This window comes from Mus caroli, chromosome 11 (assembly GCF_900094665.2).
Source record: "Mus caroli chromosome 11, CAROLI_EIJ_v1.1, whole genome shotgun sequence".
In the NCBI taxonomy this organism is placed as follows: domain Eukaryota; kingdom Metazoa; phylum Chordata; class Mammalia; order Rodentia; family Muridae; genus Mus; species Mus caroli.
In genome coordinates, this window is record NC_034580.1 from 41,346,792 (window position 1) to 41,373,341 (window position 26,550).

General features: G+C 47.3%; 1 protein-coding gene across 6 annotated transcripts in view; it reads right to left on the reverse strand.

Moving 5' to 3' along the window:
• Positions 1 to 459: 459 nt before the first annotated feature.
• Cyfip2 (cytoplasmic FMR1 interacting protein 2) overlaps positions 460 to 26,550 on the reverse strand; it is a 115,221-nt gene continuing 89,130 nt past the window's right edge. For 4 of the 6 annotated variants that reach the window (XM_021175633.2, XM_029483252.1, XM_029483253.1 and 1 more), the window contains 5 exons: positions 14,849 to 14,921; positions 13,949 to 14,043; positions 7,207 to 7,445; positions 5,554 to 5,701; positions 462 to 3,080 (listed from right to left, as the gene is read on the reverse strand). In XM_021175633.2, the coding sequence (XP_021031292.1) occupies positions 2,913 to 3,080; positions 5,554 to 5,701; positions 7,207 to 7,445; positions 13,949 to 14,043; positions 14,849 to 14,921 (723 nt within the window). In that variant the 3' untranslated portion in view covers positions 462 to 2,912. Of the gene's footprint in view, positions 3,081 to 5,553; positions 5,702 to 7,206; positions 7,446 to 13,948; positions 14,044 to 14,848; positions 14,922 to 26,550 lie in introns of all 6 variants that reach the window. The other 2 variants (XM_021175634.2, XM_021175636.2) reach the window with 1 other exon arrangement.

Below are 26,550 nucleotides of genomic sequence, written 5' to 3' on the forward strand. Positions count from 1 at the left end.
ACCTGGTATTTATGTGGGCTCCTGGGGACCTGAACGCTAGGCCTCATGCTTGGCTCAGCAAATGTTTTAACCACAGAAACCTCCTAAGCCCCAAATAGTTTTATTGTCTGTCTGTCTGTCTACCTACCTAATTTTTGGTTTTTTGAGACAGGGTTTCTCTGTGTAGCCTTGGCTGTCCTGGAACTCACTCTGTAGACCAGGCTGGCCTCAGACTCACAGATATCCTCCTGCCTCTGCCTCTGGAGTGCTGGAATTAAAGCTGTGCTTCACTATTAGTTTTACTTTTTAAAGTTATAATTGATTTGGGTAGAAAACAAAACAATCTGTTAATTTAGGGTGCATGTATGTGGTATTTTATAATTTTCTTCCATTTTATTTCACTTTATCTAGACATTGGTTTTAATGTGGCTTCCATAGATCAATGAAGACTGGAATGTGGCCAAGAAGTCAGGACAAAGATGCTGTTTTAACTGGTTTGGAAGCAGTTTTAATGGAGATGAAAATGTTTTATCAACTCAACACAGGTACCCCCAAAATACAAATCAAAATATCATCTTCAGCTGCATAGCAAATAGGATTTAAGAATTTAACATCATTATTTGATCACAAGCGTAAATATAAGTTCACCATAAATAAATGTAAATTCATTGTACAAAAAATCCCCAACAACTCTTAATACAAATATGGTACACATTTGACAATTTCTGAAACAGAATTCTTTTTAAAACATTTTAAAATCTAAGCTTTTTTCTTGTTTTTTAAATACATTAAAAAAATCAAAGGGGGGGGGCAGCAAGGACCACTAGAGAGGAAAGAGCATTGAAGTTGTCCAGAGTTTGCAGGCAAGTGCTGCAAAAATGGAATCTCTGTCCTCAAAGTGAGGACCTCAATTTATTGGGATCAAATATCTTGAGCAGAATGTGACTCTTCCCAGAGGGTCAACTGTTGGGGTCAGGGGTGCAGGGTAGAAGGGATGAGCTGCCAGGAAGGCGGCCTTATGGACAGCCCAAATCTCTACAGAGCAGTGAGGGAACACTAAGCGGGTATAAAGTCTGTTTATCACATACTGTCCCCAGCCAGAGCTGACGATCTGGAAAGTGGAATCTGCCTCTGGGATACAGCTATGGTCATTGAAAAATCATCAGACTAAGAATTAACAGTGCCAGACAGGAGGACGGGACAGTTTCTGTTTCAAACCACGACCCTACATGACAAATGCTCCTACTCTTGCTCAGAGAGACCACAGGGCCCCCAGCTAGCAGAGTTGTCCAATCTACAGCAAGGTCTGAGTATGTGGTGTGCAGTGAGCTATCTGAGAAGAGGCAGGTCTTCTGGCTCTATTCCCAGAGATTCAAAGTTAGTGTCCAGAAATGAACACTCTGGTGTGCCATCCTTAAGGGTTCTAATTTATATGACCTCCCTGGGGTACATGGCCCTGTCTGGCAGAGTGCTGATTATGCACATCTCTTCTCTTCTCTGTGTGGTTAAAAAAACGGATGGATAACAATCACCTTCCTAGGGCAGGGGATGGTTACTCCTGTCTTCTTCTGTCCTCCCCAGGCTGGTAGAGGAATATCTATCATTCCTGTGTCTTGGGGGCTCAGGGCTATGTCCTCTCTGCAGGTCAGATGACTAGCTCTGTACGGAGACTTGGGCAGTCTCTTTAAAGATGTGCTATTTGTGGGGACTGTGCAGGGGCGTTTTAGTCTGAAACATAGAAGTTAATACATCCCCATGACTGAGCTTGAGCAAAAGGGAGAGACTAGGACGTTGAGAGTAAAAGAACATTCCAAGAATCTTTTAGTAGCCGACATGAGAACATTCCAGTTAGCTCAAAGAAGACTTCTTTTTGAGGGGAGGGGTCTGGGGATAGAAAGCTTGTTGACAAAGATTTTTTTTCCTCCTTGCCACCCTGTCTCCAATTAAAGTAACCCCTTTAGGTTTTCTTTCTTGGGGGATTTTCCTGGATTAGGTTCTGTGTTAAGCAGTCACTGACTTGGTCACTCACGAATGCTATGTGTAGCGCTATGACGGACCATGTGGATTCCCATGTGGTTCAGTGATAAGCCTCTGTTTGAGGACCAGGAGTGCCTTATCTTCCCACTCTGTTAACAAGGCCTAACATTTCTCCTTTGGATCTGGAGTTTTGCCCTGTGCTGATGGCTCTCTCCCTCCCTCACAGTAGGCCTGTGGTCATCTTCACCTAGTTCCACCCAGTGCGGTGTGGTTTTGCAAGCCTCACTTTCTTCTCTCTAGGTTTGTTCTGTAAGGAAGGTCTAGGGTGGGTCTTAGGGAGGCTGTAACAGATCTTGATCAGCATCATCTGTTGTCTTGACATCAGCAACCTCTTCCTGGTTCACCAGGGATCAGACTTTGGTGGTGGAATCCCTAATGTCACGAGCAGGAAGTGCTGTGGTGAGGGAACTGGAGGGAGAAGCCACAGAAGATGGGCCAGTAAGCTGAGATATCCAATGGGCCAGGCTGATATCCCTGCTATGGCTACACTCTTCTATGTCTCTAAGACTATAGTGCTGGATCAAATACAGATAGCGGGTAGGAGGTTACGACTTGGGGAGGTGGTCTTGGGAAGTAATTGCAGATGAAGTGGGCAGCTGCAGGGTGGAAACAGTAGCTCTTCAATACAGATAAGGTGGAAAAAAAGAAAAGAAAGCACACACTGCCCTGTGTTTTTGTTGTTTTTTTCATTTACACTATGGAGAATCCACCATGGAGATATCATGGGAGAACATGCGGGAGCCCAGCCCTTGGGAGTGGTAGAGATGTGTTGGGGAGGTTTTCTTTTCCTTCCAGGCCTGTCCACACACTGTCAACTGGACCTGCTGCAGGCTGGTCACTGTGTTTTCTCCCCCTCCTCCTCCTCCTCCAGGTTGAAGGTCTGCATGGTTTTCTACCTAGCAGGTGGTGGCCAATGACTGGTGGATTGGGGGCTGGAAGCAGCGCACGTGCTCTACGGTGGAGCTGTCTGTCTCTACAGACTTCATGTACTTGTTCAGGATGGCAAAAACCTCATTGTTCAAGATCTGGTACTTCCTGATGCGGTCAGCCATCTTCTTTAGGGGCTGGAGAAGAATGAGGAAGCTTAGGTTAGGATGGGGTAAAGTGGGAGGCAGAGAGGGGGCTGCAATCCAGATTCCTGACATTCCATCAGTCACCTTTCCCTTTTCGTTAAAGATCTTCTCTACGGTTCCCAAATAAAACGCTAAAGGTTGCTGACAACCTTTGCAAGTTTGAAGGCTTATAATAAAGCTACTATAATCAAAGCTCTGCAGTACTGTCACGAAGACCAGTGAAATAGAACTGTACGACTAGAAACAAACTGTGTTGAACCAAACGACTGTGAACAGGATGGGCAAGACTTCTGAAGTATGTGTGAGTGCCAGGGGTAACATTTTCAACAAATCCTGGGAAACCTGGAATCCTATGCAGATGAATGTTAGACCTTATAGACTCTATTCAAGAATAAGTTGGAAATGAATAAAAGGCTTCAACGTGAGACAAACTATGAAGTTCTTAGAAGAAAGCACAGGAGTAAACCACCATGATGTCAGATTTGACAGCCAATGCAGAGGGAAATGAAGACTTGTGTGCATTAAAAGATATCATCAAGAGAATGAAAGGAAGCACTTATAAAACAGGCAAGTAGCTGTTGTTCTGAATATATATAAATGCTATAATCCAAGGCCACTAAGGTAGCTCAGTGGGTAAAAGTGCTGTCACGTCTGAGGATCTCAGTTGGATCCCAGACCCCACATGTCAGGAGAAGAGAAATGACTTCATTATGTTGGCCTCAGACCCCCACCCATGTGCTGTGGCAGGCCTCTCCAAACATACACCCACATGCTCACAAAGGAAGTAAACATGAGAAAAATTTAAGGAGCAATTAAAATTCAAAGAAAAGGCTCAAAGGCATTTCTCTACAGAAGACACACAAAGACCCAATGATATGCGGAACTCTGTACTCTTGGGTGTTGCTGGTGGGAATATAAAATGGTGCACCCATTAGGGAAGACAGTCTGGCTGTTCCTCAAAAGAATTAAAGAAAATTACCAGATGGTCCAGCACTTAGAGTTCTGAGTGTATACTTCAAAGAACCGAAGGAGAGACTCAGTAAGCTGCCTAAGATGTGTGAGTTCAGAGTTCTGCCGTTATTCCTAGTTGCTAAAGGGGAATGCAACACAAGGGTCCATCAGTGGCCTGTGTTTCGCATACAATAAAGTACTAGTGAACTATAAAAGAATGGGATTCTGACATGCTGTGGGGTGGATGGGCCTTATGAAATGTGATGAGCCAGTCACACAAGGACAGAGACTGCTGTTACTGTTAAGGTATGCAAAGCCCTTACATTCATGGAGACAGAAAAATGATGGCTGCCAGGCACTGGGGAGTCATTTAAATGGACACAAAGCTTCAGCAGGAGAAAATGAAAATTCTCGAGGGAGGAGGATGAGGGTCGCAGGGTACTGTGAGGGTATTTAAAGTAACACTGAACTGGATACGGGAAAATAGTTACTAACGATTACCACAACTCTTAAACCCCCCCCCCCCTGTTGTTTGTAAGGAGGCTCCTACGTCCTCCTGGACAGCTCCTCTGGGCCAGACCAGACAGATCAACCTTCCTAGTGCTGTGACCCTTTAATACAGTTCCCATATTGGGACAACCACCCCCTCCCCAGCCATAAAACTATTTCATTCCATAGCCGGGTGTGGTGGCGCATGCCTTTAATCCTAGTACTCAGGAGGCAGAGGCAGGCGGATTTCTGAGTTCGAGGCCAGTCTGGTCTACAAAGTGAGTTCCAGGACAGCCAGGGCTAAACAGAGAAACCCTGTCTCAAAATAAACAAAAACAAAAACCCCCCAAAAAACCAAAAACCAACCAAACAAACTAAAAACAAAAACAAAAACAATTTCATTCCTACTTCCTAACTATAATTTTGCTACTGTTATGAATGGCAATGTAAACAAGCTGATGCTCAGGATACCTGATGTGACCCCTGTGAAACAGGCCTTCAACCACCCCCCTCCAAAGAGGTCACAACCCAGAGGTTGAGGGCCACTGTGTTTGCCACCATGCTGTGTGGTAGCTGCTCCCTGTGTCTGGAATCCACCCAGGCCACTGGCCCCATGCACTGCCCATCATCCAACCCAAGTCCTAACTTCTATGAAGACTTCTGACTTCCTCCCCACCACTGCCGTTCAGTTTAAAGGCTCTGTTTTCTTACAGCACCCAACAGCCATGGCTATAGTGTCCAGTCCCAGTGTCTGCCATGGCTGTAGTGTCCAGTGTGCTGTGGCAATGGTGGCCAGCACCAACAGGGTCTGCTTGGGTCAGGGAATCAGGAGTCCAGGCTTGCTTCTCAGGGTTACCCAATCTGTCACAGCATGTTCTGGGCAGGCCTTTTCTGAGTATGTCTCTAACTTGTGAAGTGTCTGTGCATAGCCATCGCTCACCCTCCATAAGCAGCTTGTCCTACTCCTTCCTCAAGATAGCCCTGTTGCCAGACGTCACGTCTCAGGCCAGCCATATCTGCTTACCACATTCTTAATGATCTCATCCTTCCCATCCTGCCTCTGCACCTTCAGCAGATGATAACAGAAGTCAAACAGGTCAAAGCGCCGCTGCTGGCCCAGCAAGACAATGATGGAGCAGCCGGCCCAGTTCAAGCCGTCACCGAAGCACTGCCTAGGGTTGGGAAGGAAACAGTATGAGACTGAGAGAAAATGCCCTTGCCAAAGTACAGCTACCCCAAGGAGACAACAGTCAGCTTGGAGGAAGAGAAGAACACATGAAGGAAAACACAATCAGACTCCCTCTCTGTCTCTCCTCCTGCCCACACATATATGTGCAGGCCAGAGATGGAGGTTGGGTATCATCCTCAATTGGTCCTTACCTTGCTTTCTCAGTCTCTGTCCCTAAATCTGGCTTGCCAATGCAGTGAGACTGTTTGACTCACTGGCTAGATTGCTAGTGAAACTGGTCGACAAACTTCCAGACATCTTCCAGTCTCAGCCTCGCTAGTTTTAGGACTACAGGTGCACAATGCCTCACTTGGCTTTTTTTGAAATGTGTATGTTAAATGACGTGTCTCTATGGATGTGCACACACGAATGCAGATGTCCGTAGTGGGCAGAAGCCAGTGGCGACAGGTCCTCCCAGAGCTGGACTAGCAGGCAATTGTGAGCCATCTGACATGGGTGCTGGGATCCGAACTTTTGTCTTCTGTAATAGCAGTGTGGTGCTCTTACCCACTGAGCCATCTCTCCAGCTCTTCCCCTGGCTTTTAAACATGGCTCCTGGGGACAGAACTCAGGTCCTTAGGGCTTGCACTCAGCCATCTCCTCAACTCTAATCAGACTCACATGGCTTGTCCTGAGGCCAGTCAGAGGAGGCTGTGTTGGCTCCTTGGCCTCTCAGAAGCCCCACTGGAGGCTGCAATGACCAGGAGACACGTTGATGACTATAGGGCCATTCTTCTGTCATTTACTTTGTTCCCAGCCTGCCCTGGGCAGCTCCCCCACTTCCCATCACAGGGTTGGAAGGACATAGTCCCTGCAGCTTACTGGTCTTTCTCTTCCCCTCCCCATCCCTTCTTTCCCTGCTTTTAGTCCCAAAAGGACCAGTTAGTCACCTCTGCCACATCACCCTCAGTATGAAGCTAGATGGATGCAGGAAGAGGGGGCTCTGCTCCTGTTTTCTCTGCTGACAGGACTGTGGGTGACCCAGAAGGCTCCTCATTTCCTAAGTGGAGTTTTGCAGGGGTGGGAGTAGATGCTCAGGGGCCAAAAGGTTGACACTCGTGGGATGCTTTCTTTCAGTCTTGGCCTCCGATTCTGATGACAGCCATTTATTGATCTTCCTGGACTGCTCATTCGTCTTCACAGACCCCATCCCAGATCTGGTTACAGGATCACTTGTAGTATGAAAATTCAGGTCTGACAACCAAGCTCCAGTCTCTGGCGTCCACCTCCTCCCCTTGTCTCCAATCAGCCCCATGGACACCTTGACATATGTACTTCCGTATTCTGTTTGGCCCCTTTAACCTCCGGAGACCAAGAACAGTCCACTGTTGCCACGCCCAGCGCAGGCACAGTGACCAATATGTATCACTGTTCAAGCCTCTTCGGGCCTGATTCTCCTTTCTGGCTAGCGCATCCCAGGGGGGTGGGGAGGGGAGAGGGTGCACTCACTCAGCTGTGAACTCGTTGGTCCCCACAGGGATACAGTAGACAAACTGCATGGCACTCCATAGCCGGTGAAACTCCACACACTCATCCACATGCATGACGCCATTGGTGGGTGGCGGGCCCCTCCAGATGGGATCCTGCAGGTAGCTCCGGATTCGGGTCAGGATGACCTCAAACATGGACAGGCCGCAGCAGAGCCGCTCCTTGGTCAGCAGGTCACCCTCCCGAGCGATGGCGATTTGCTGGGACAGGAAGCATATGTTAACACAGCATCACTCACATCCGAGATCCCATCTGTCCCGCTTCCTCTGGAGAGCCCCAAATACTGGTGCCAGCCACATCTAGAACTTGTTCCCTGGGACTGATGCTCTTCCCAGAGCAGGGCACTGAACCTAAGAACTTGAGGGCATGGAAGCCTTATGGTAACTGTCACCCATGGCAAGTAAAATCCAGGCCCCATCAACGGAAGACTGATTTAAAAAAAAAAATCATCTGAGCACACACTGGTCTCAGAGGCTTGTTGGGGCTAAAAAAATAGGCTCATTGCAAGTACAAGGACCCAAATTCTGTCCTCCAGTATCCACATTAATAAGCCAGGCATGATATATGTGCTTGTGATGCAGGCCAGGATGGCTAACTAGATACACAGAAGTCAGAAGCGTTCCTATCAGTTTTATAATGTAACACTACCACAGTGTGTGGCACAGCAGGCTCCTGATGAGCGGTGGCTCTGTCCAACTCTACCGGTACATTATTATTTCTGCTCAGAAGGGAGGGAGCTGAAGCTCAGAGGTGCAGCCGAGGGAAGGTACAGAGCTTGGATCCTGCTCAGTGGAGCATGGTTCTGTTTGTTTGTTTGAAGGATTTATTTATTTATTTATTTATTTATTTATTTTATGTGTATGAGTGCATAATAGCTCTCTTCAGACACACCAGAAGAGGGCATCAGATCCCATTACAGATGGCTGTGAGCCACCATGGGGTTGCTGGGATTTGAACTCAGGACCTCTGGAAGAGCAGCCAGTGCTCTTAACCGCTGAGCCATCTCTCCAGCCCCGAAGCCTAGTTCTACAAATTAAATTATGAAGTGAATTCGGCAAGTTGGAGAAAATGACATTTACTACAATGCCCTCAGACACCAGCACAACCCACAGATGGACAGCGCATGCGTGGGATTGTACGTGTAGAAAACATTTTGGAGGAGTGAACTTCATTGTGGGTGCAGATGGGCTGCGGGAAATGGGTGAGCTTTTCACTTTTAAAATAGTTCTGTACCGTGGAATGTGCTAGAAGGAACGTATGTCACTGTTTTAAAATTTGCCACTGACTTCAGAGAACTATTTCCTCTTGTTAGAAACCCTTCTTTGACAATGGCAAATGGTCTCTATTAGTAATTCAAACAAGCGTCTCATCTGGTCTTGGCTACTGCATCTCGAGTAATCAGACAGGCAGACAGGCACATCAAACAAGACCGTCTCTCCCACAAGGGTCTGTGCTCTGAGTGAAAACATCTAAGAGCAAAGGTGCCGAAAGCCTCTGCAGAACGCGTATTACAGACTAAGGTCAAAGTCAGGTCTTTCTGTCTGGGAACAAAGCTAAAGAAAGCTGGCTTCTGAGACTCCGGACCCACAGGACACACGCGTGGGATCAGCTCCCAGTGGGAGGAAGGGCTCTCAGGGGCCCATTCTGTAGGGGGCTGGAAGGGACCAACAGACCTTCCCCTCCCCCAACCACAGAGCCTCTAAGTAAATCCAGGGAAGGAAATAAATCAGGAAGCAGAGATTGTGATGACCGTGGCCCTTGAGTGTAGTTGTCATGACAACTATAAAGTGAAGGAGGACGGTGAGATGGGGAAGAGTTGGCGGACATGTCTGAAACACCACTGTCTCACGAACCAGGAGAACACCCCGATTCATGCAGAATCAACTCGATTGCATGGCAGACACAGGAGACCACTCGAGCTGCCAGAGTTAGCCAGATAAAGTGCTCATAAGATAGCATGAGCTTAGTACTTGACTGATTTTTTTGGTGTGTTTGCTCTGTTCTGTTCAGCTCTCTCTACACGTGAAGAACATGGCTCTGTGGGGACGCTCAGTAAATAAACAACCCGTGTATGTTCTTATCAGCAAATTAAGGGACTTCTGGTGTCCTAAGGAATCTGCTGCCTTCCTGGTTATTCTGAACCAGGCAGCGCCTGAGAATCCTGGTTTGAAAACATTGGCAAATGATTTTATAAAAGCTGTGGCTTGACTCCCAGTTCTCCGTCCACTACAGCCAACGGAAGGGGCCTCGACCCCTTTCCCTGAAGAAGTGTTTGCCCTTCCATTTCTTTCTGTGAACCACAAAAGTAATATGCATTTACTGGGTAAAATTTGGAGAAAACTTTAAGTAACATATAAGAAAGACACTATTTCACTTATCTCACTACCCAGAGAAGAGCTTTCTTAAAAAATAGATATATGTAGATCGTTCACAGTTATGAATATGGATATATGCATGCATATAGCAGCTCATCTCTATTACATTTTTACTTTACAGATCTCTAATTTAAAAACTCATTTCCATAATACATTCAGTGCCATAGTTTTTAGGTGGCTATCCCAGAAACAGCCTCTGATAAGCGTGTTTAGTTCTCTACCCTTGCGGGTTATTTTAAATTGTTCACAAATCTTCACTACTCGGGACAATTCTAAAGCAGTTCCCTGTGGACATGACATTTTGTGAGCATCGTCTCCTGTTATGTTACTGGATAAATCTTATTGGGAGTCAGGGAATGTAAATACTTTAAAAGGTTTTGCTAGCTGGATGGTGGTGGAGCATACCTTTAATCCCAACACTCGGAAGACAGAGGCAGGAGGAAGTCTCTGGAAGTTCGGGGCCAGTCTGGTTTACAGGCTGTTCCAGGACAGCCAAGGAGGCTACACTGGGAAAAGCCCTGTCTCAAAAAAAAAAAAAAAAAAAAAAAAAAAAAAAAAAAAAAAAACCAACCAACCAACCAACCAAAAAAACCAACCTCTTTTTTTTTGTTTTGTTTTTTTGCTATATAACAAGACTGCTTCTCAAGGACGGTGGCCAGACAACTTCCCAGGTGACAGCCATGCCTCATACTCTCAGCTGTCAATGTGCTCTGAAGAAAGATGTCTTTATCAAATGGAGAGATTAGGAACTGTCTGGGCTTTGGAGGTCCCACTTCACAGACTGATAGCAACGTGGAACTTTTCCTGTTTGTTGGCATAATTGTTATTGGAATGCGAGTCTGTCATCTTTTCTGGTACTTCATTTCATACATGTGCATGCACATACATGTGTATGCACATGTACTTTGCCTGTGTATGCACATGGAAGTCAAAGGCCAACTTTGTGTGCCTTTATCTGATCTCTTTGCCTATGTTTTAAGATAGGGTCTGTCACTGAACCTGGAGCTCACTGTACTGTGGAGACTGGCTGCCAGCAAGCCCCTGAGATGTCTGTCTGTCCCCTTCTCTATTGCTAGGGTGACAGGTTTGTGACCACCCCTGGCTTTCACGGGGGTACTAGGGATCTGAACACAGGTCTCCATGTTTCCATGAAAAGCCCTTCACCCAGTGAACCTCACCCCAGCCCTCACTTACTTTTCACAGGAAAGAGAGGCCATCTAGTGCTCGATGCAAATGAGGTCAGTTTGTGGTCTGTTCTAATGTATAAAGGGCAGCGCTTAAAGGAGCTCTGACCTACATTCTGTTCCTCACAGTGGGGGTCTTCCCCAAGGGTCTCCCATTTTCATGGAGGACTCTGATTACATGAAACACCTGATTCCACCCATAGCTTCTCAATATTCTTTTCTATGGCCCTTTGCATCTTTAGGAATTCTGGTTTATTCATTAACAGGCAAGAAATGCAGACCGTACCACATTGTGTGTGTGTGTGTGTGTGTGTGTGTGTGTGTGTGTGTGTGTGTATGCAAATTCCCTAGCCTTTCTGCAAACATCCATGATTCCTCAGTAACATGCAAAAGGTATGAATACCTACAGTGAGTACTTGGAAAAGTAAACAAGGCTCACAATGATTTTTTACCAAGTGGAATATCAGCAGAGATCTTTCCTCCCTGATCAGTGGCTTGACCCTCTGTCATCTTGGAAATGATTTATCTCGCCAGCTGTTAATGATATAACAGACTTCAAAAGAAAAGATACTGACTTTAAAAAGTCAGGCCAGCTCGGGAGGTGGAGCAGCTACCATCCCATTTCAGAGATGGGAAAATGAAGGCAGTGAGATAAAATGTTTCCTATGAGATTATGTGACACTTCAGGGGAGAGCTGGGAACAATGGTGCTGGCTGAAAACCAGGTCGCCTTGGTTTGCTCAGAAACAAAGACAAAGGCCACACTGCTTGCTCCTTCAACCTTCCCTGCATTAAGTCTGCCGTCGACAGTTTCCTGTCACTGACCCAGACACCATACAAGGTCCAGCAGACGAGAACACCTAGCTGGCCAGCTTCAGTGTCCACAACTTGTTAGCATTTATTTACTGATTTAGCCTATGGGTCGATGAAATTGTATTTATTATTATTTATGTGTGCGAGCATTCAGCGTGTGTGCACACATGTGTGTTTGGCACATGTGTAGAGCTCAGAGGACAACTTGCACCCAGTCATTCCTTCCTTCCATCACGTGTGTCCTGGGGCTCACACTTAGCCTGGTAAGCTTGGCAGCAAGTGTCTTTACCCACGGAGCCATCTCACTGGCCCTGAGTTTATGTTTTAATTTAGTTTTCTTCTTCACAAATCACCTACACACATTAATGGGGTACAGTGGACCTCAGTCCCACTCTAAGGTCTTTCCCCCATCCCCACTCCTGAGTAACCAGATTATACTTTCAGGTTGACCTGACTGTAGTGTTCGACTATTCCTTGAGAAGTAGGTGACTTATCAAACTGGCATGTCCTCTTTTACTAGGGTCTTGTTAAATACTCAACACGGGATAAAGTGAAATTTCTATTGGTCAAAAGGAAACGGTGTTCAGCAGAACGGGGAAGGAATGCACAGCCATGAGTGGAAACACAGGGCAGGCCCCTCAGGCTCACAGAGCTGGATGCTTGCAGGATGACACCCGAGAGCAGCAGGCACGCCAGCACGCTACTGGCTTGTGGGATTTCTCCCTAAAAGGAAATCATCTTAGAGAATTTTCTCTGTTCAATCTCTGCTGCCCCCAAAGCAGGAAGACTCTTTACAGTGTCTGAATTCCCTGCTGTGAGCCAAAGTCCCAAACACCTCCTACGGTTTGGTTCGTCACTGTTTACAGTGGGAGCCTCTTGGTGGTGGTGGCTTGTCAGTGTGACATCTGTGCGGATGGGGCTTGGCCTTATGGAGAGAGGCTACCTCTTACCCTCTGCTGAACCTGAGTCCAAGGGTGGCTTTTACTCCCGTACTGTGACAGTAGTCGGTGTGGCCCCTGGATTATCTCTAAGTGTCCTGTACTGCCACATCCCCTGCCTGCCTCCAAATGGGAGGCTCCCTTAAATCAACTTGAAGGAAAACAGAAGCAGATGTTTTGGTGCCTCCCCCCTCCCTGCTTCTCTTCTGTCCTGCTTCCTGATAGAGTCTGAGAGTGCTCTGAGGGCAGGCATCCTCCCTTACCCAATTCAGTGTCCATAGTAACCATTTAGAAAAAATTTAAAAAAGTTAAGCTTTTACAGACCCAGCATGAGCCCAGGCACCTTTGAAGATTTATAGAAAAACGCAAATCATCTTTGATTCTTCATCCCCCTACCCAGTCTCTATCTCCACCTTGCTTCAGAGGCTACCTGTGTCATGGTGAACTGGTGTGCTGGCTAGTTTTGTGTCAACTTGACGCAAGCTAGTCATGTAAGAGAGGGAACCTGCATAGGATTGAGCTGTAAGCAAGCCTGTCCGGCATTTCTTAATTAGTGTTTGATGAGGGAGGGCCCAGACCACTGTGGGTGATGCCACTCCTGGGCTGGTGGTCCTGGGTTCTATGGAAGAGAAGGTTGAACAAGCCAGGAAACAGCACCTCTCTATGACTTCTGCATCAGTTCCTGCCTCCAGGTTCCAGCCCTGATGTCCTTTAAGGATGAACAAGGATATGGAAGTGAAAGCTGAGTAAACCTTTCTCCCCCAACTTGTTTTTGTAAGGGTTTTTTTCTCACAGCAATAGAAACCCTCACTAAGATAATTGGGTTTGGAACAGTCCAGAAGTTTTCAGGGGGGCCTTGAAAACGCTGTGACAATGTAACTTTAATTTAAAACCTAGCAACATGGGTTGATAGATTTAGATTTAATTTTTCATTTCCATTATTATGTATTTAATAATGCTGAATCTACAAGCACGAGGCCCTTACATGGAATGCCACACACTGTCAGACTAGTATCTCACAGACAATGAACTGTATGACCACCATGTCTCCTGACCTTGAGTCTCTTAGGATACCTAGATGTAAAGTGCAGACTTAGTGTGTGGGGCTATAGTTTTGATAGACAGCGTTGCAGAATTCCTGGTACCTGGCCCGGGTATGATAGACACTGCCTTAAGTAGCCTTCCTTCCCTCTTTCTTAGCAGACCTCACAGCACTGAATGGAGAAGAAAGGCACAAGCCCGGGAGGAAAGCTCATTCCAGCTTCTCCAGCTCTATGGCATTGGACACACTTTTCCCTTCTATGTGCCTTAGTTTCCCTATCTGTAAAATAAGGAGGTTGGACCCCAAACTCTCCCTCTTGGGATCCTCTGGGTCCATGATATAGGGTTTGTACCTGAGGCGTCCCCAGCCGCTCTATCAGGGGAACCAGGTGAAGTGGGGCATATTTGGCCTCGAGGCGCTTCATCCGGACTTCCAGGCGCTCCCCCTCTGTGGATGGGGCAAAGGAACAGAAAGTGAGTGTGTGGTGGGGGTGGGGAGGTACTTCTCAGAGGACACGATGCTCTCACTGTGTCCCCAAACCTGGATAGAGTGTGCAGAACTTTCTCCTTGGTTCTGGAGACTGTGATGAGAATTCACCATGAGGGGTTATCTCCTTATGTGCTTGGATCAATAACAGACCGTCTGTCTAGTGAAATGGTGAAGTCCTTGTCACTCAAGAAGTTCAAGGCTAGACTGAGCGACACAGTAACGCTAGCCTGGAAGGAAGAAGGCTTGGATAGAGGAGGGGACAGGGAGATCTCGGGGCTTGCTGGCAGCCAGTCTCAACAATACAGCGAGCTCCAGGTTTAGTGACAGACCTTATCTCAAAAAATAGGCAAAGAGATCAGATAAAGGTACCCAATTGGAGTGCCATTTCTAATTCCTTAGTGATTACACAGGCATCCAAAACATTATGTTCCTCCCTGGATGACTGCAGTCTGAGTTGATGGGGATTAGGAAGTTAGCCTAGTATAGGGGAATGTGCGAGGACCTGAGTTTGAATCTCCAGAAGCATATAAAAGCTGGACAGAGCAATACACATCTGTAAATCCAGCTTTCTTATGGCAAAGATAGGAGGTGGAGACAGGAGACTTCCTAGACGTTTGCAGGTCACCTAGCCTGGCACGTGGAGTGGCGAACTACAAAGACCCTCCACGTGCATCCCATGGCACACGTGTCCATACTTAAACCAATATAAGTGGGCATTGACTCAGATCTAAGAAGGCTGTCGCTGCTGCTGGCGGTTTCTTACCTTTGATGTAGACTCGGGGCAGAATGTTTTGGAAGGGTGCAGCATGGAGCAAATCACAGACTTCCTCCTGAGACTGCAGAGACAGGGGGAGAGGACGAGAAAATGACTGTCACATTAAAGTAGAATTCATTCCTAAAATCTCAACCCCAGTTCTGCCGGCTCTACTGCTCAAGTTCTGGGTATTCTTGTCAGCAATGTGACCCTGGTAACTTACTGGTTCTTCAAGTCTAATTCTCATCAAAATGAGGACGGATTGGATTCTGGTTCAATGGGTTGTGAGGACCGAGAGAATCCACAGCCTCATAGCGCAGCTCATGAGAGCCCAAACCATTTTTACCATCACCATATGAGGATTTTGCTGAAGGGTTGGAGGAACAAATGAAGGATGGAAGAACCAGACAACACTGAGGGCTCTCTGGCCAGCTAGCTTAGTCCAATCAGAGAGCCACCTTATCTCAGAAATAAGGTGGACTGCTCTTGGGGAATGCCATCTGAGGATCATTTGTGTGTGTGTGTGTGTGTGTGTGTGTGTGTATGTGTGTGTATGCATGCACGTGCATGTGCGTGTATTTTGGTCAATCCTGCAGTCCACTATCCAGAATGGCTCTAAGCAAAGGTCTATGTCCCTGGATTAGTTTTCATCACATTAGACACCAGTCAGCAAGAGAAGAGAACCTAGAATGTAGGCTTTGACAAGCTATGCACAAAAGCACACTTACACACAAACGGAATTCTGTACCACAGGAATGGGAGGCCATAGTCGGTTAAGGCTAAAGGGAAGACATGGCTAGCAGACTTAATTAAGGACTAGCCTCTGATTGCTGATTTCAGGGCAATGTTGGGGAGCAGTTGGAGAAGGCCTCTTTACTGTGTCTTCCCCTCCTTTCTTTTGTGGGTACCACCATCCATCCATCCATTCACCCAACAGATATTTATAAAACACCAGCCACGGTTCTAGGCTATGCAGATATGATGTTGGACAAGTTAGACTAGATCTTTGCTCTCATGCCATTTAAATACCTGTAAAGACTTGTGAACACAAAGAAAATTTCAGATAGTGATCACTCACGAGAGGGACCGAGAAGGAGGTGAGAGTTAATTTGGGTCACTTAGAAACACCCCCAGGAAGGAGCAAAGGCTGAGCACAGGAAAGACATGGTGGAAGCTAGCCCCATAGACTCAGCACCAAGGCTGTGGGAGACCAGCAAGCTGGGGTAGAGACACAGTGGGATTCACAGTACACACTGCACACGGTCCTAAATGGTGGGAGCAATGACATCATGTGGGCCCAATGGCATGGGCCAAGTGCAGACTGTATTCTCAATAGAGAGGAGATATTTAAGTTATGGCAAGCATACATCACCCAGTTATAACAGTCTTGTCTTTTGCCCTTAGGGACGTCGCTAGAAGGCTGCCCACTGTCTGAACCTCACATTCTGCTCCATTCCCGTGGATAAACTGATCTCAGGAGCCACCTGAGTGCTCAGAGAAAGGAAGAGAAGGCTGGAGATGAACAACACAGAAACTGGGGTTATTTTACAGGGGAGACTCTAACTCTTCACAGGAGATCAGGGCACTTCCTTTTCCCACTCCGAAGCCCTCTCTACCCAAAGCTTGCAAGCCAGAGGCCTAGGGAATCTTGGACGTGGGTATCCTGCTTGCCTGTTTTCTGCTCTGCAGTGCTGTTTGGCCAGGGAGGTTGAGAAGGCAAGTACGGGAGTAGCCTTCTGGCAGAAGTAGGAAGGTCCCAGAGGAGGAGTTAACTACCCATGTATATAACGAGGTGGCTACACACCTTGTGTGGGAGATACTTGCTTGCTGTTCATTAGCTGAGATCATTGCTACAGATAGAAACAGCCAGTGGGCACAGACAAAGGCCTGTGTGAGAGACAGAACAAGCTTCGATTGTGGAGCCTGGGCTGACGGCTGGCTTCTCTCTCCTCAGATCACTATCTCAAGGCATCTATCCGGAACCTACCAAGCCACTCCCCACGGGACAAGGTCCTTTCCGGGACTGTGAATCCCACACCGCAGTGGTCCTTATCCGGTGTCCCTGGCTCGGTGTCCGCCGTGTCCACCACAGAAGCTTTGCTCTTTTCTCCAGCATGCTCTTGAACCCACCTCTCTCCTCTACTTAGTGAGTTTCATTTCTCTCGCTTTCAGTTCCAACATCACCCCCTGAAGGATACTTCTGGGAGCCCCTTGCCTTCCCCCGCCCCCGTGCCACTAAGCATCCTTTAAGAATCATATTTGCTCCCCTTTCAGAATTTGAGCTCAGTCTGTATTTTATATTCCACGTGACTCATGAATACCTACCTCTTACTGGAATCCAACCTCCCTAAAGTAGAGATAACCTTCCTTTATATATTGGACTGCATTTTTCGCTACACCACCAAAAAGATGAGCACTATGCTGGTTAGGTACCAAGTGATTAATAATCTCAAAATAAAGCTGAAGATATGGGGGTTGTGGGTATTGCTTAGGTCAGAGAGTGCTTGTCTAGGTCCTAGTGCTTGGTAGGTGGAGGCAGGAGGCTAAGGAGTTGATGGCCATCCCCGACTACATGCCTAGTCAGAGGCCAATCTGGACTACAGGAAACCCTGTCTCCCTGTCTTACTTTTTTCTTTTTAAGTCAGGTATGCAGACATGTTAGAAACAGGAGACATCCTAGACTCTCTTGAGTTTGGGAGTTTGGGACTTCCTATGTAAGCCTGGAAGTTTCTTCTCTATTTTAAAATCAAAAGCCTCTGGTCTCTCCTGATAGATAGGAGTGGTGTTCATGTAGGTGTGCTGCAATCAGTATTTGCTTTTGTTTTAGGCTATACTTGGGGCAGGTCACAGATGCAGAACAAAACATAAATATTATTTTCTTAAAAAGAACACACTGCGGTGATAACACAAGCGCACAGGTTTCAGGAGAGGGAAGAAGGCAGTGACGCTTGTTTCTGCTTCCTAACTGTGATTGTGCTCCTGACCCCCAGCCCCAAGGGGTCATGGCTTTCAGGTGGGAAACCACTGCTCTAGAGGCTTCCCAAGCATCCACTGCATTTTTTTTTCAAACCTAGCAAACTGCTCCCATTTCTGCAGGGCCCACACTAAGCTGCAGAATGAACCGTCCAGCCATAGCCCGTGCTTCTGATGCAAAGCCAATCAATGACCCTGCAATCACCGACCAAGAAAGAACCTCCTCAGAGGGGCTGTCCTATGTCTGGGACTGGCATATCATGGGACAGGAGAGGTCAGGGAGAAGAATGTCAAGCGCGGAGGATTAATACCATCCAGGAGATGAAAATCCGGTCCCACACACTGAGCACCAGGATGGAGGCCAGGCAGACTCAGTAAAGCCTCCTTTCAGCATGCTCCTGCCTCAGCTCTGCCCTGAAAAGGGGCAACCCTCGGAGGAGTTAGGTTTGGGTATTTCCCCCTATTGAACACCACAAGAAAGAACTGGTTTGTTTGTTTTTCCCTGAAACCCCCTGAAATGAAAGGCAAGTCATGTAGCTGTGACCTGCGGGCAAACAGAGGCCAGCAGAAGGTTCTCTTGGGACTGCCTGTAGGCCCCACATGGCCTCTTTCTAATCTGGATTGAACAACTTCACAGTTCACTCGAATTTTCTTGTTCTTGAGCTGACACTTCCTGGTCAAGAATGAGATAGCTGGGGCAGAGTTCAGTACTAGCTGAGGCCCAAGTTTTACAAATGAGATAAAAGAACAGGCTCTGAGGAACAGGCTACCAACGAATCCACCCATGGGGTGGAGGTGGCTGGGAGAAAGACAAGTTTTCCTAACTTCGCATCTGCATCTTCCTGCTGTGTTGTAACTACCCAGGACCTCTTTTCCTAACTTGTTTGATTCCTCGTTGGTTTTCTTTCCCCTCCTCCAATGCTACAGGATGAATAGCCTGAGACAGTCCATGCAAAGTCCCCGGGGGATAGTTTGTCACCATGGTTGTGACTGTTCTGAATCATAGACAAAAAGCCAGGTCTCACTGCTACATAATTACCTTCAACATCAAACACTGAGATCAGCTAAAAGTAAAAGACTTCTCAGCAACATAATATATATAATCAAGGTCTCATTTGATTTAGCTTTTTAAGTCTCATTTTATAGCTTTTTTTTTAAAACCATGATGTAAAGTCTTTTGTGTGCATGTGTATTTGTGTGGAGGTCAGAGTACAATTGTATGTGTGTATGTGTGTGTGTGTGTGTGTGTGTGTGTGTGTGAGATGATGTATGTGTGGAGGTCAAAGGATAACGTCAGATGTTGGTCTTCACTTCCTAGCCTTAGCCACTGGATATTATTGAATGCTGCACACACCAGGCCGGCCAGTCCCATGAGCTTCTGGGGATTCTCCTGTCTCTGCCTCCCATCTCATCATTGTCGGACCATCAGGGTGGCTGATGTGTGCTCCTGCATCCAGTCTCTGGGGATCCAAACTCAGGTCTTCATACTTCTCCCACTTGTACCTTATTCTCAGACCCATCTCCCCAGCCCCCAGAATGAGTTTTCTAAAGCAAGAAGCGACTTTACAAAGAGAAACGCTTTGGTATCAGAGCAGGTGCCAAAGTCAGTAATGCAGAGCTGGGAAGGCACAAGAGGAGTCGGAGGCCAGCCCTGCGTATACAGAAAGACCCCTGTCTCAGAAGAGAAAGAGTCAATGTCGCCTCATCTGGGGACTGATGACCATTCTGCTTCTGCACACGTTGCTAAGGGCGGAGCTAACAATCACTATCAGGATATCTGCATGGGCCAAGCATCACACTAAAGCGTATCATTCCTGGGATGCCCGCTAATGGACTGTGGTGAGGGAGGCCTACAGAGCTAACCGGACCCAGGCCTCCCGTACCGGACCCAGGCCTCCTGTATAACTATTTGCTGTTAGCAGAATTAAGTAAAAGTGAACAGGCATTTGGCGTCAGGATCCAAAACTGATTTACTGTAAGGAACCCACATCAAAAGTCTTCAAAGGGTCTGTAGGTGAATTCTCTGCAGCTCTCTGCTTTAACATTTTCTTTCCCTATTATATTTCATTTAAAACGGAGGGACCGGAAGGACTTCTGCCAAATGCCCAAATCCAGTATGTTTGCAATGTGCTGAGTCTTTGAGGCAGAGGACTCGGCTTCTCTTGGCTAAAGCAAATCACCAAGATTCACTGTGCTTGTATTTAAAACGTCCTTGTGACCCTCATGATGTCAGATTTATGTGGAAAATGGCATTTGACTCTAGCAAGCTCTGCTCCTGGGTTGAAAGTGACCATTTTCAGCTGATTTCCTAGAGAGAATCATGAGACCAATCTCAAAAGAGTGTTTTCTTAAGTAACATCTGGCTTTAAGTCTTAAGGCAATAAAAAGACAAATTCCACTCATGTATTAAGGTGGCTGTCTTTGTCAAGTATGCTTGAAGAACTAACTTAGCGAATGAGGCTAAGCGCCTCCCACTACCCCCATCTGGACTCTGGCTTTCTGGTATGAAGGGGGCTCAGGGCCAGGCTTAGCCAGCCAGCAAGCACAGCTCTAAACATTCCCTTATATGGACACACATGTTGTTAGTGTGAGTGTTTCCTGAAGGGCCTGTGGAACAGGCCAGAAATCAGGCTTCCCACACCCACCACGACCCTCTGCAGTGAAAGTATGAGCAGTGGTTTCAGTCCTCATTTGGGTCTCTATTTGTGGTTAAAAGTCCACCCAGAACATGCCATGTCTGTTTCTGCTGCTGCACAGACTTCTGGGTCTCAACAGCTCTTTGCAGTGTAAACTAAGTCTGCATTTTGTTGTGTCTCCTCGCCAGGGTAGGCTGCATCGTGGATACTGTTTTCTCCCCTGCCTCTTCCGACTCATGTCCTAGGTGACACTCACCTCTTACCCTCCCCATATATGCTTGGCTGTCAGGGGAATAATAGAATTATCACCCTGGCTCAGATTTATGTCTGATCAACAGGGAAAGACCTGAAGCCGAGACACCGTGGCCTACAAAGCAATGTACAACACCAGCATTTTTCCTTTTGACAACCTGCGGGGTGAAGTCTTTGTTTGGAACCAGCCTGCGTGGTGACACCTTTCTAACTTGTGCTGACCTTTAACTTTCCAGCCCTCCAGATAATATACATTTAAGCGTGCAAACATTTCCTTTTAAGGAAGACATGACTGTTTGCTGCAATGCCTGGGAAAAATCAAGCATGGAAAACAGAAGCTGAAAAGCCCTCTTCTCTCTCACTGCTGTCTCTACCACCCTCGCAGACTTCCAGTCTTCTATGCTTGGCTCGCCAGACCTTTAAAGCTAACAGAACGACCAGTTTTATGGGTGAGAAAGGCTGGCCTACAAGCATCTGGAATAATATTCTTCAGGAAGCGAGCGGTGGCTATCTTAACACAACACTGTGATTTCTGTTTAGTTTCTGCTTATCTGGGTTTTTCCGACTGGGAATTGACTTCAATCGCCCAATGAGAGAAAACAGAGAGAGGTGAGCATGGGCAGAAACAGGAGGCAGAAGGTCACACACGGGGCTGGCTCACTCACGGGGCTGGCTCACTCAACTGCAGACTGTAAAGCCGACAGCCACCCAGCCTTCTGGACTGCAACCAGCTCCTTAACTAGCTTAACCAGCTCCTTAACTAGCTTAACCAGCTCCTTAACTAGCTTAACCAGCTCAGCTCTGCAGATGTCCTTGTCCCTTAGTGGGTGGCTTTTGCACTCTGAACCACACCTGGATCTTGGCCCATCTCCTGTGCCCATCTCCCAGGGACATCGGCACCCTCAGAATCATAATGTTTTATCAAAAGACATCTGTTCTAAATCTAAAGGTCTGCTCACAGAGAAAAGAGATGCCGTTAGCAGTTCACAAAGATGTGAGGAAATCAAAGCTCCCTAACATGTCTGAGTGAGAATAAAAATTAACCAGTCTGGGAAATTGTCTGGAGTTGTCTAGTTTCACCATCTGCAAAAATAACCTGAAGTTGCCCTAGATAAGGTACTCTCCATAGGGTCAGGCAATCTCTGGAGTCAGTCTTGTTGTTGCTGAAGAAGACGCTACTGCCACCTAGTGGATGGAGTCAAGAACTGCTGCTTGGCATTCTGGAAGGACAGAACAGGACTCCAACAAAGGGTTATCTGGTCTCAGGGCCAGCAGGGCTGAGGCTGAGCCTCTGGTCTGTGTCTGATTCAGTAAGCTGAGTCTGGACTCACTGTAGGAATAATGCTCTCAGCAACAGACTGTTGTGACTGTGGCCCACTGCACTGCAAAGACAGAAGTAAGCAACAGCTACAGAAGTGGATGGGATGCTTGTCACACAGCCTGTGTGTACGTGTGCGTGTAACACAAAACTGGCTGATGTGTAATAAGAACGTGGGAATCACAGAGTCATCACTGGGGAAATAGGAATCACCAAGTTGAGGGAATGGCAAAAGAAACAGATTCTACTCAACAGCTGTTCAGAGCCTGCTACAACCAGTCATCAACCGATACTTGGTAAACAATCAAGTATGGCGTGGTGCTCTACACCTGTGATCTCAGCATCCAGGAGGCTGAGACAGGAGGATCTCAGGCTTGCGACCTGAGACTGTGTCAACAGTCACCATAGCATTTGGCCTGTACCAAGAAGGAAGACATTATTTCAATATAAGACCAAACAGAATTAGAGTTCTATCTTCTTCTAAACACAGTGTGAATTCCAGATAATGCACTCTGCGGTTTGTTTCACCTTGAAAGGCTAAACCAACCACAAAGGGGGGAAATGGACTTAGCAACCTTAGCAACAGCTTGTCCACAAAAGCCCGCTACACTCTATCTACTATGCCTAGAGCCATAATATGTAGACAACACCTACAAACCAATGGGGAAGCCGGAGTAAAGAGTTCACAAAACTCTTAACAGGATTTTACCTAAGAGGGGGTACAAATGACCAACCACACACAGCAAGGGCTTGGTGCCCTTAGACCTATCAAAACCACAGTGAGATGCTGGGATACGCTCGGAATGGCTGCAATTAAATACAACTGCCTACCTAAGACATGTCCAGTGTTCACCGCATCTAATCCTCAAGAGTACCCGATGGTCAGCAGCCCCAAATGTGCACACTGCTAGTGACAAAATGCCCCCATGTAAGTGAAGAAGAAATGGTTTCTTTGGGCCCACAGTTTTGGGGGTCTGAGTTCACTATGGCAGGGAAGGTGAGCGGCAAGGCAGAGAAGCCTGTATCATGTCATCCAGAGAGCAGAGAGAGAACACACCTGCATGCTTACTCTTGAAAAGATTTTCTTTATTGTGTATGGGTGTTTGCCTGCATATAAGTGTATGTACATCATGCTTGCAGTACCATCAGAGGCCAGAAGAGGGGGCCAGATACCTCAAAACTAGAGTTACAGATGGTTCATGTGGGCGATGGGTGATTAATTATTGAGCCATTTCTCCAACTCTATACACCGGCCCCAATTTTTCCTACTCACATCCATAGCCCACCATGGTGCCACTTACATTCAGGATGAGTCATTTCCTGTCATCCCTCTAGTTATGTCTTATAGAAATGCCCTTCACAGACACAACTGGAGGGTGTGCCTTGCTCACCTCTTAGGGCTTCTAGACACAATCAGACTGCAAGTTACGATTAGCCACTAGCATCCAGTCGCTCTAAAACAGACTATTTAACTCACCAACTAACACAATGAGAACCGTCTATAATAAAAGCTGCACAGAAAGCATTGGACAATAGACATGGGACAGGAAAGGAGAAATACACGACATAATTCCAGTTAGATGAGCTCCGAGGAGAAAACCAAGCTCTGGGGGCAGAAGTCAGACCCATGGCGGCTTTGAAGGTACGTAAGGTGGCAGAGAGAACTGCCTACCCCATGGTGACTGCCCTGCTTCTAGACTTGGTGGTGGTGGGGTTACATGGGCTTGGTGCTTATAAGGGTATTCACGGAAGATTTACACACGTGACTGTACATGTTCCTTAAAGACCCCATACAACCCCACCAAAGAGAAGAAAGCCAGGTAGATGATCCTTTACACTCCTACCTCAGCCTCAAATTTGAGACCCATACCACGTAACTTAATGAAGAAAAGACATCCTTTCCAATGCACATACTTTATACTTTGAAATGAAAGCTGAATTACCGCCGTCGACTGGGAAAGGTGGGCCACGGGTAATACAGGAAGCTACCTGAAGCTGATTTATCAATATGACAGCCATGACAAGTGAAAGCTGAAAATCTATTAGAAGGCAGAAAGTCTGGCAAGAAACATGGCAACAGGATTCTCCCACAACCCCCGCTGCTACTGATCATTACCATTTTAAACCGATGTCCAGGTCAACACTAACACGCCAGCAGGATTTCCAAGTATTAAGCCATTCTTGGTGTGGCTAGATGCCCCATTGACCTCTGCCTCTCTTTCCTGAAATCTAGGGACAACTGACTGCTGATCACTAGGTCTGATTAGTTCCCGTTCATTCCTTAATGGGTTATTCTACAGGTTGTTTGTTTTACAACTTGTAACCCCACATTGCATTTATAGACTTGCATCTTTTTTATTTTATTCTACACTCTCTCTTGTGCTCAAGGTGAGCACTACTGCTTGACCTTATTCTTGTGAAGGGCGTTGGTCTCAGAAGAATGGATGGCCCGGTTCTGCAGCTCTTTCAGGGGAGGTCATTAGCCTTCCCCTCCCTCCGTCTTCCTTCCTCTCCCCATCCTCCCATCCCCTCCCACACCCACACTAACTCTTTCCCTTCCTCTCCTCTTCTCCTCCCATCCTTTCTCTCTTTGCCTTTTTAATAGGGACATTTGATACACCACTTACATATTTAACTTCCACCCTCTAAATTCAAAAGGTTCTGGAACCCCCCATGCCCTGTTGTCAACCCAGCAAGCACAGAATAGTCGGAGATCTCCCCATCTGTCAGAGTAGAAACGTCTTGAGGAGCATGACTCCTGTCTGTGTCACCCCACTTTGCCCAACTGAGTGTCCTTTTGCCCTTAGCAACAGATCTGGGAAAGATATTTCCTCTGGAGTTAGCCCACAGTGATAGCAGCCTCTCCTGTCTAAAGTGAGGGCTCTCACAGCTTCTGAACGTGGGAGCTCGCATGTCTGCTCTCCCCACTTCTACCTCCTCCTGGTGCTCTCCAGGCCTTGATCAATTTTTGCTGCTTCTCCTTATGACTTCTGAAGGCTATGTTGCTATAGCAACCCAGGTCCACTGATCCGTGTTAAAGAACCTGTGATCAGGAAGAGGAGCCATTAGCTGTCTCTCCAGAGTCCATTTACAAGAGAATACAATTACTTCCCAACAGAGGATGCTCCATAGTGCCATTTAAGAGCCTCTGGGGCAGCTAGGATCTGAGAGCAGCTGAGGGCCTCAAATTAGGGTAAGGACGGACAGCATGACATGCCAGGCTCACCTGGGATGGCACAGACCTGTGAATGATCTTCTCTGCTCCTATACTCAGCCCTCACAGTGACTGCTCCCCCCCCCCTTCCATGGACCCAGACTGACAATAGTCATGCCCTTCTCCTTCACTCTGTCCAGTTGCTGCTCTCTCCCTGTGGCCAACAATACCCTTGAAAAAGTCAGATCCCCCCACCCTTCACAAGACCCCAACAGCTTCCGCCAGTGTCTTGTGGCCAGAGGTTATCTGCTGCTTGGCTGTCTCTTGCACTCAGCTCCTGCTTGGCCTTTCTATGCCTGGATGCTTTCTGCTCCTTCTAGATAGCGAGTCCTATCATCTTAAACAGCATATCTGCCCCATAGTTCCTCCCCATCCCTGCTGGTACCCTGCTCATGGGCTTACAGAGAGTGTCCCCCCTATGTGCATCTCATGCTGTCACCTTCTCGTGAGATCTCTGCTTATGTCCCTTTTCAGAAAGATGCCTGACTCCTGTTTGTGGCTGCCATCTAACCCCCGGAGTGGGCAGCCGAACAGTCAGCGAGTCAGCTCGCAGCAACCTACACTTTCTGTGTAGGTGGAGGAGATGCCCAGAGTGTTCCAGTGGACCTAAGAGTTACATAACCCCACATCCCTCCATCTTCACGGTGGAGCATTACTCTCTTCCCTCCCACTGCACCAGTCAGTCCACGGGGGAAACGCGTGGGAACGACCGTGGAGAGCCTCTGGGTAAGTCACATGCGTAGAACAGGGCCAGGGATGCAGATGACCCACTAGTCAGCAAACGGGACTGGTCCCAGGCTTCCTGAGATGTGTCTACACAGGTAGGCATCCTTGTTTCAGCTCTTAGGATGGTACTGTTGCCCATCAGTACACCAAAGCACACACCACCAGGTCCCAAGCTCCCTCAGTTACCCAGTACCTATGACACACTCCAGAGCCTTAGCATCCAGGCTCTTCCAGCCTCCTCCCGAGCCTAAACTCCCTCAGGCCCACAGGAGTCCCTCCCTCCCTATCCTTCAGTGATGTTCTCTGTCTCCCTCTTTTGCTCTTCCTCTCCCTGCCTCCATCTTCCCCCTCTCTGTTCTCCCACACCCCTCCTTTCTCTATGTCCCCCACCCGGCTCTGCTCCTGACTTGTCCAGTCTGCTGGGCGGGCTCTGTCTGCTTCTCTCTCTCTCTCTCTCTCTCTCTGCTCTAGACTCTTCCAGATGCTTCTGGCTGTTCTCTCATATCTACAATAAAAACCTTCTCCTTCCCCTACCAAGGAGTGTTCATGTCAGTTACACACACACATACATACCCCTGGCTAATTTTTTAGT